Here is a 9,785-nt window from a genome sequence, read left to right on the forward strand (position 1 = left end):
CCCCCCCCCCACTTCAAAGGCTCTGCTTTGGCTGTGCCACTTGTGAGGAAGCGAGAGCTGGGTTCTGCACTTGGCTCCGTTGCAGGAGCCACCACCTCCCGTGGGTGGCAGTTAGGGCTCGGGTGCTGCCGCAGTGGGCTGCAGGCCTGGGTCCCTGGCCCTGTAGCCCTGGCAGCTGGGGTTCCCCTCTGGCAGGGTGGGGGTGCTGTGGGTGGGGAGTGAGGGGCCTGGACCTGTGTCCCAGTGAACTAAGGGGACAGGGAAAACTCTGATTTTCCATGATAAACCCAAAATCAAATACCACAATGTATAGGTGCTTAGAATTTATTTTATTATAGTGATTGAGGCACTGGTAGGCTTCCAAATTGCTTTAAAGTTGTAAATATATTGATAAAACATTTTTGTTCAATTGATACTCATATATATAGTGGAGTTTCATTTTAATAATGGATTTAGGGGTTTTAATCAGGGAATTTGTATGTTTTATCAGATAATTTGCATTTTTTAAACCGAGAAAACCAGGATTCCTGATGATTACCAGTGAGAATCCCTTTTGTTTAGGAGAATAAATTAAAGCCAAACAAGCTAAATCAATCCACAGTTAGCCTTATTTAAGAATATAATTCAGTATGGATCTGGATAAATCTATAACTATAATGCTATTGTTAAATACTCCCTCCTTCTAACTGTACTTCATTACATACTAGATGTCCCAACTCATGATGCTTGTATGCACTTAACTCAGTGGCTGCTTGTTGGACAGAATCCATTATAAGCACAGGGAACTGTATGTATTTGAGGGTATGGGTGTACAAAGAAGTTCCTGGAAGGTAAGACAGGATGTGACTTTTTCCTCAGTAAAAGTGGGGCAAGATATACCTCTTGTTTACCAGAAGGTAAGATCGTACACATGGATGGGTATTTGTCACGAAGTAGCTGACATATTGGAGGCTCTTTTATTTCCCAGTAACTTGTAAACTTGAGCCTCCAAAATGTGTCAAGAAAGATGGATGAATGCCAGTCAAGCTTTTCTATAGTGCCTTGCTAAAATGTCTCAGTCCTTAGGTTTGACAGACTTCCTGAACAGGAAAGTGGTACATTCTCCTGTCTGATCTCCAGTGAAGAAATGGAGGATGGAAACAGTTTGTTTAACTATGACCAATTTCTATAGACGCATTTCAGGCAGCTGTAGTGCTCAGGGGCCCGTCAGCATTTTAAGATCTTGTGCAATGCAGTACAAATAAAATTGGGTGAGGTGCCTGCACTAAAGAACTTAAAATCTAATTTCAGTCCTATACTATACTTTTATGTCTATTAAAATAGGAGCCCTGAGAAGTGGTTTGCTCAGGTGCTTAGAGTTAAACCAACTGCTGGGTTTGGTTTCAAGAATGAATTTACCCCAGGGTCAGACTTGGCAAGGTCTTTTGGGTAGTCTACCTCCTAGGATTATTTGGGCATTTTTAACTTAATTCTTAGCTATTGCAGGGGTACAAAGCATTGATGGTCCCCTTGATCTCTCCTGCTCTCTTTTTGTGGCACATGGTAGTTCTGGAAGCCTTTGACTCCTTGGTCTAAAGATCCTGTCTGTGAAGGGGGTATTCTGTGGGAAGAGCCATAGTGCAGTGGTCAGCAACCTTTTAAGGCTGTGGACTGCATTGATCCAGTTTGAGTCAGAGGCAGGCATGTGGTAGGATCCAGCTGCTGCCACTGCTTTTTCTCACGGCAACACAGGAAAAGCGCCTGCTGATTCCTCTTTTTTCCCCTGTTGTGGCATGTCCACAGGCCAGAACATAAAGCTTTAAGGGCAAGGGTCAGCAACCTACATCCGTAGTGGATGTTTTTGTAGACCCTTTTGCAATTATAATTTTACACGTTTGCTTGTGGCTACAGGGGGATTAGGTAGGGTCCTAATATTTTATGTGACTGTATGATGTTCAGTTGGATGTTTTTAAAGTTTCCAGACTGGTGTTTCTCAGGCTGGGGAACATATACTGTTGTAGTGAACATATAGCATGTATGCCAAAAAAAAAAAGTTGGAAAAGGAAATTATAAATGGATCAGGGTCAGCTCTCATTCTCCTGGGAGTCAGCCTCTACTGCTCCTATTTAATTGCAGTAAGATACTGTAGCTCAGATGTTCTGAGATTTAAGGTTCAGAATACTGCTGCATGATTTAAATATTATTACAGTAATATTTAAATACCGGTTTTTTGTTTGTTTGTTTATTTATTTATTTTGCAAAACTCTAGTTGGTCTAATAAAAGATATCACTTCTACCACGAGTTCTGATTTACAGTAGCACTGTATTTTTGCTCAGGTGTTCTCTGAAGACTTGATATTCTTTGGTTTTTGTTTGCTGTTGTTTTTTACTTGAGGGCTTCTCATATTCCTGTCTTGCAGACCTGGGAACTGGGACTTCTGGCTCTGCAGCTAGCTTGAGTTCAAGCTGGGTTCTCAGTTTCCAGGCTCCATCCTGTGCAGTGACTCTTCAGTCTTCCAGCACTGTGGCAGGGAAACTGAGAGCCCTTCCAGGCTCCTTGGTGCAAAGTCAAGCTGGGGTGCTCAGCTCTTCATTAAAGCTTTAACAAATAGACTAACATTATAGGATTCTGGGTGGATTTTAAATGAGATAGGTCTACTGCTTTGTTTACTGACTGCTTAAACTTTGTGCAGATATATAAACTGTGCGGTTAATAAATGCATAATGCATTGGCCTGTCTTAGTCTCAGGACTCCTGCAGTTTGTGTGTATGCACTCCGAGTACATCTAAAGTTTGATATGATCTTGTAACCTGGGAAAAATGATAAGTTGCTTTACATGCATAAAGAACTGAAAAGCTTAATGTTTAAGTAGACAAAACAGGGTGTATGGTGAAAAGGAGGCAGGGAAGTGATGTGCCCAGCAAATCAATAGCAGAACCAGAAAGAAGAAATCAAATTAGATTTTAAAATACTGTAACAGAACTATATTATATTCCTTTAGATTCTGAAAGGAGGCTGCCTATTTGGAAAAATTGCAATATATATACAGTGAATCACTGCACATGATTGCCATCTTTGATCTCCAAGACCCATATAGGTTACAGGATCTGATAGGATTTTGATTGAAAACAACTTCAAAGTTAATTTTTTTTTCTACTGCTTCCATAAATCTTTTGAATGTAGAGCTCATTCTTTTCTTCTTTTTTTTCCACCCCAAAACTTCTCACTTCCCAAATATCTTTGTCCATATTAGTCAATTTTTTTCTTATGTAGAGCAACATATACGAATCTGCTTTTAGGAATTCTCATTTCAGTGACAAGTACTCTAGCAGTTGTATTCAAGTGTATATTTCATTAGGAAGCTCTTTTCCCATTAAAAATATATTTTTTGCTATCTAATTCAGGTGTATTTTAATTGACAAGCTCAAACTTTTGCTCTTCCATTCAGTTGTTTGTGACACAAATGTCTTCTGTTTAGTGTGAAAGATTTGTGCTCTGGCAGAAGAGGGCATTTTGAACACTTGCAAAATGGATAACAGTGATATAGCTCAGAAAAGAGCTATATCTATGTAGTTGCTGAGTGGATTAATTTTTTCCATGTCCTTTCTAGTTACGGCACTTACTAAACTCTTAGCTCTACCATATTATACAAAGCCTCACTTAATTGAAGTTGTACTAATAATAAATACGTGGTTTCTCTAGAATCTGCGTGTGTGGATATCCTCGCCAACAAGTGAGAAAATACAAAGGAATAAGTAACAGGATTCCAGTTTCTTCTGAATTCATGGTCCAAATGCTAACTGGGATTTATTATGCCTTGTAAGTTTATGCTAAACTTGTACTCTGTTTAGAAACATGATAGGTTAAGTTGCATGTGGCTATACCCTTTCAAATTTAATTTGATTGGCAGACTTAATCAAATGTTCTGGAATATATATTCTTTTCTTGATAGACATGCAAACTTTGTATACTGTTAGCTGTGATTTAGCATACCCAGGATGAGGAAAATACCACCTGGTAAACTTAATGAGATCAGAATATCTGTGAACAGCTACTTGAAAATGGTACTTATACTACATTTCTCTTGCATGTGTTAATTCTGAGTTGACAAAGATGTGTGTATAGTTTTAGAAAATTAATCTTGCATTTTTCTCATTTCCCATATTATTCCTTTTCTTAACATCAGTCCTATAAGGATCTGCTTGTGGTCATGGGTAACTTGCAACTATTTTTGGAATTATTGTATTAACTCCTACAAACTTGATAACATTTGACCAATATGCGAAATGTGGCAGAGTACTGTTGTACCTATTGTGCTAAAATGCCACAACTTTATTGGATATGTACCTAAAACTAATTTGTTCAGGAGTACAAGTGGTTGAAAATAAGCACATTTATTTTCAGTCTGCGGTTTGTTTATTTTTTATAAAATTAAAAAGTCTATAAGAATTGTGCTTCACTATACTACTTGTCTTTATAAATAGTAAGCTTAGGGGACTCATCAGAACTGATTTCTGAGGGAAGTGTACTAAATGTTTGAAAACAATATAATCAATAGAAAACTGTACCCTACGGGAGATAATCTAACAAGTTTGCAGTCTTTAGGAAAAATAAATTCATATGGGGTATGTGTGTGTTTGTTTGTTTTTTTGTTTTTTAGTTATAATGGAGAATGGGATCTGGCTCGTAAAGCTATGGATGATGTTTTGTATAGAGCCCAGCTGGAATTGTATCCAGAACCACTTCTGGTAAGTACCTGGCCTACCGCTCCCCTCAACTCCCTGGTAATATTTTTAATTCAGAGCTGTTACACTATAAGTCGTCCTGATTATGCTTATGATTTAGCACTACAATAGGGAATTATAAGCTTATAAAGCATCACTTACACTGCCTATGCTAAAGGTGTGTGGAAGCTTGTTCTTCGTGTGTGCATTTAACCATTATAAATAAAGTTTACAGCTTCAGAAGTTAGCACAAAAACACCCTGAAGAATATTTTTAGTTTCCATTTGAAAAGATGGCTACTTATTGTCACAACAGTTACTTAAGGCATTGTGATGATACTTTTCAAATTTCACTGAATTTACATCACCTAAAGTAGGTATAATTGCAGCAGTTTTCTCTCTTCAGAACTTCGAACAATATAATCACATGAACTCAAATTGCACACAGTAGTTTTCCAAGAGTAGTAGAATACTTTAGGACCATTTACAATAAGTTACTTCTATTAGAATGCAAATCTTAATGTTAAGAACTTCACCCACATTCTTCCTCTCTAGGTTGCTAATGCAATAAAGGCTTCACTGCCTCAAGGTGCCATGAAATCTAGTAAAGAAGGTACTAGGTGCATTCAGGTTGAAATTACACCTACTTCATCTAGAATATCAAGAAATGCTGTGACTAGCATGTCTATCCGGGGGCATAGATGGAAAAGACATGGTAAGAAACACTGTTTGCCTTTAACTTTTAACTTGTATTAGGGATGCATTTATCATTTAAAATAGCCTTAATTTTTAAAGCAACGCAGGGAATTTAGGCACTACATATTTTTTGTTTAATCGCTATAAGAAAGTCTCTTAAATCACGGTTGTTTCTTTCTCTTAAGAGAAGTACTGGCATTATTAATACAGGTCCAAGGGGATTTGCTGAAGACTTAATTAGGTAGTGAATATTGTACACTTGGATGTCTGAATCATTATCCACTCTCTTTTGCTGGCTTGAATCTGGTTACCACCAGTTAACTATACCTATTTTTTCCTGACTCAGTGGTTTTCAAACTGTTCCATGGAACCCTGGGGTTCTGCTATAGATCATCTTTGTAAATTGCACCCAAGTGCCCCCCACAGCAGCTCCTTTAATGTTTTTAATTTCACCACTTGACCCCTTGTCCTTGATTGGCAGAGGCACCCCATGCCTGAGCCATTTGCCACTGATCGCTGGGGAGGTGAAAACCACAGCACATTTAAAACTGTGGTTTTTGCTTCCCCGGTGGTCAATGGCGAACGGCCCGGCTGGTGGGGGCAATCAGGGGCAGGGCAGCAAGCAGTGAAATGAAAAACATTAAAGGAGCTGCTGCGGTGGGCACTTATGGTATGATTTATGGAGATCCTAGTCATCAGGGGTTTTGCAAAGAGATTGGAAGTAATGGCACAGCAGTCCAGGAGGCAGCGTGCTGCCATTGTTGGGCTGGGTCACCTGGATCCACGGTGGGGGTAGGGGTTCCATGGCAGATGTGACATGAAAGATTTCTGTCTGTGACTTCAGGAAGTTTGAAAACCACTGTCATAACTGATGGATGAACATATTTGATGCAGTTCTGGGGAAATTTTACAATTCTCTTTCCAAGTGCTCATGTTTTAAACTGAAAAATGGGATTGTACAAAACTCTTGAATCTGATAGACTGGTTACATACAAGCTCTTTATAGATGCTGCTGTTAAACATCTGTGAAGTTCCACGTGTGTCCAGTATAAAGTGGTTACACTTGCACTGACCTAAGTAATTTCCGGTAGATAAGGTATTCTGCAGAATCTTAGGTAGATGTACTAAGGGTAGAGCAGGAGAAGGTTCATGTTATGATTGTATTAATTGCCATGGATAGAATGAAAGAAATAGTAAAAAAAAGTGCTCACTGACCTGAAGTAGTCTTCCAGAAAACTGGACACTTAATGAACGGCTGCAGAACCAGAAGCTTTAATCCACACTCCATCCTCTGCCTGCTCCATTCTGAGGAGGAAGAGAAAATGGACCAGAGATCAGAGTTGCCAATCAGTTGCTATATTGATTGGATTGTCCTCACCTTGGGTCTGAATAGGGTTGAAGTTCACCAAGTTACATTTTTTAATTATAATTGGCATTTTCACTTGTATATGATGTGCTCAGTGTTGGTCTTACTATGGGCATAATTATGAGCTGTTTAACTAGCAATAAAATTATGACCATTAAAAAAAACCAAACAAACTGTAGGACTTGGATAAAAAAAATACCATGTCTCTCTTGCTGCTGATTTTTTTTTTTAATCTACAAAAGACTTGCTAATGGCTATAAGTAACTAGAGTAACATTGTAAATTTAAACTAATACCTATATTAAAGTCTCAATGAAAAATATAAAAAAATAGTGAAAGCATATTTGTCAAAAATGGCTGTTTATAGTCAAAATACGGCCAGAGGAGAGACTAGCAGTTTGTTTGTTTTTTCCTTTGAGTCCCAATAGCCATTGCTCACTCAGTAGGACTGGCTTTGGTGTTAATTCAGATTTGGTGATGCAGCTGAATATAGACCAGAGAGCCTGGATCTGTTATCTCCTTCAAAAGGACCGAAGGCAAATTACTGTAGATTTAATGTGGTTTTCTGTCACTTTGGGTAATATAGAATAAATATATGGACTATAGGACCAATGTTTGGGTCTTCATGCAGTTCTTATCTTTCCTGAAGTGTCAGCACCTTTAAAGATTTCAGTCTCTATGGAAATCATGCTTTGATATTACCTTCTTTCAGGGGTCATGCTTGATGCAGATGGTGAAGTTCAAGAGACAATGGGTGGGACATATGTGTGCTGCAGCAGATAACAGTAAGGCAAGAGGTGTTTGGTAGTGTCAGATTTCAGTAAAAGCTAGAAAAAAACTTTTCTTATGACTTGATGGTTCAGAGAAGCATAATTTTAACCTCATGCTAGTTGATGAGTATGTTCAAAACAAGGTATGATAGCTTTTGTGGGGAGAGGGAAATAAGATGGACACAAAGATTTGTGGTGATGGTGGTAGGGTTTGGGGGGTTTTCCCTTTTACAGGTCGGGGGGGCCAGCAACAGTTGTCAAAGTAACATTTGATTCAGTGAGAAGACTTCAATTTGGGACTCCATGGGTGCTGGCAACCAGGGGGAAAAGGTTTAGTAGGGGGTGAAAATGACATTTCAAATGAGACCTTTTGCACCCAAAAATGCTTTTTGGAGGCTGTCTGCAGGGGGAGGGGAGGTACATTTGGATGACTAGATGTTTCTTTGTTCTATATGCCAAAAGTGAGCCTACATTGGGTTGTGAATCAGTGTGTTTTGGTGGGGGGTTTTAATGGCATGGGCTCTATAAATTAAACCAACCTATCTTCAAAAATCTTATTTTTAAAATTCTATCAAAAAAACTGACTATTGTTGTCAATAGCAGCTCCCTTTTCAACCATCTCTCTATCTATGTAGCAAGTTTCTTCCTCACTGTCAATTTTCAGAAACATTCACTGAGAAATTGAGTCATGGAGGCAAGGTGCCGTAACTCAGCAGAGAACTTGAGTAGCATTGAAAAGAACCAGATGCTGCAGAGAGGGAAGAAGGAAATGAGCCAGTTCTTTAAGGAGTTGTGTAGAGCAGGGATCTGTAACCTGTGGCCCACAGACTGGATCTGGCCTGCAGAACCTTTAGATCCCATCTGCAGATGTGTGGGTTTTGCACCATTCAGCAACTGGGGGGAAAAGCGGGGAGGAAAGGGGGTTGTGGTTGCAAGTGATTTCCCTGCCCCATTATGGAGATGAGTGCAGTGGGGTCCTAGCTCCCCCCTACCCTTTCATCTCTAATCCGGGGTGGGTCATTCCAGCCTGCAGCTGAAGAAGGTGTGGTGTAGTTTGAATTAGGATGGCCATTTGACTTGGTAGAGAGAATTGAAAAATTTGGGAGCATATGCTATCTGATAATTAGTTTATGCCTTTTGCTTAAGTGTAGAAAAAAAGGAGTTATGAGATTTAGCAATAACGCAGGCCAAAAAACTTAATAAAGTGTTGCATCTGTCCACTGGTAATTAGACAGGGATCAAACTCACTTGATACAGACCAACATTTGGTCACAAATGACTTTGTTGTTTTTGACTTGGTTTCCCTGCAGATGATAAACATGAAAGCAAATGGGTTAGTTCCACTGTTGGTCTTTAGTATTTGCACTTAAGTGCAAGTTTTTAATGATAGTTCTAGCTCCATCCACAAATAGAAAAAAGGAGGAAAAGTCTATACGTGGTGTAAACTTTCAGAGTTTTTTAATTGGAGAAATAGGTATAGACCTAAAGTAAGAAATTAAAATAAATGTTTTACTAATGAAGTGTTGCCAGAACTTTTATCTCACCGACAGAAGTGAATCTGTTTTATGTAGAAACATCAATTGAAAGGTACTCTTTGTGTTATGAGATGTGATGTATATTTACATAAATGATTGAATAAAAAGAAGCAAAGTAGATGTTTGTGGAGCACCCAGCAAAAAAGATTACATTTGAGGGGAGAAAAAAATAATGCTATTCTTGGAATACTAAGCATTACAGCATGAAATAGGAATGGAAGAGGTTTTAGGGCCAAATGAGTCTGTTGAATCTTGTGAAGTGAGGGGGTATTTTCTCAGGATTTTTAGCATTTCTAAATACCACCATTTGGATTTATGAATAACCTATAATAACCTTTCATGGGACACAGTTGTGTACTATTACATTTGGGATAGCATAAGTTAATAGACAATTTTGCTTGTAAAGAACTCAAGATTCTACATGCTGCACAGTTTACCACCTACTTGATTGCAAGACTGGCTAACAATAGTTGGGTAGTTTGCTAACTTACTGTATGTACTGGAATCTAGGATGACCATGAATTTAAGATGACCTTCCATTAATTAGATTTCATACATGGAAAATTTATAATTTTTTATATCATTTTCCATCTATAGAATCTAATTATTGGAGGGTCATCTTTAATTCATCCCTCCACTGCTGCAGGGGGCAGGTGACTTGGGGAGGTTAAGCAGCTTGCCCTTCTGCCATATCTACTCCCAGCCTGCCCCCTCTC

At 38.8% G+C, this 9,785-nt stretch overlaps 1 protein-coding gene across 5 annotated transcripts in view; it reads left to right on the forward strand.

The window, feature by feature from the left end:
* The window catches only part of FAM126A (family with sequence similarity 126 member A), a 40,764-nt gene that overhangs the window by 18,277 nt on the left and 12,702 nt on the right, over positions 1-9,785 (forward strand). For 4 of the 5 annotated variants that reach the window (XM_006028584.3, XM_025210017.1, XM_025210015.1 and 1 more), the window contains 3 exons: positions 3,683-3,799; positions 4,641-4,728; positions 5,259-5,418. In XM_006028584.3, the coding sequence (XP_006028646.1) occupies positions 3,683-3,799; positions 4,641-4,728; positions 5,259-5,418 (365 nt within the window). The remainder of the gene's footprint in view (positions 1-3,682; positions 3,800-4,640; positions 4,729-5,258; positions 5,419-9,785) is intronic. The other variant, XM_025210014.1, reaches the window with a different exon arrangement.

This window comes from Alligator sinensis, unplaced genomic scaffold (assembly GCF_000455745.1).
Source record: "Alligator sinensis unplaced genomic scaffold, ASM45574v1 scaffold1112_1, whole genome shotgun sequence".
Lineage (NCBI taxonomy): Eukaryota > Metazoa > Chordata > Crocodylia > Alligatoridae > Alligator > Alligator sinensis.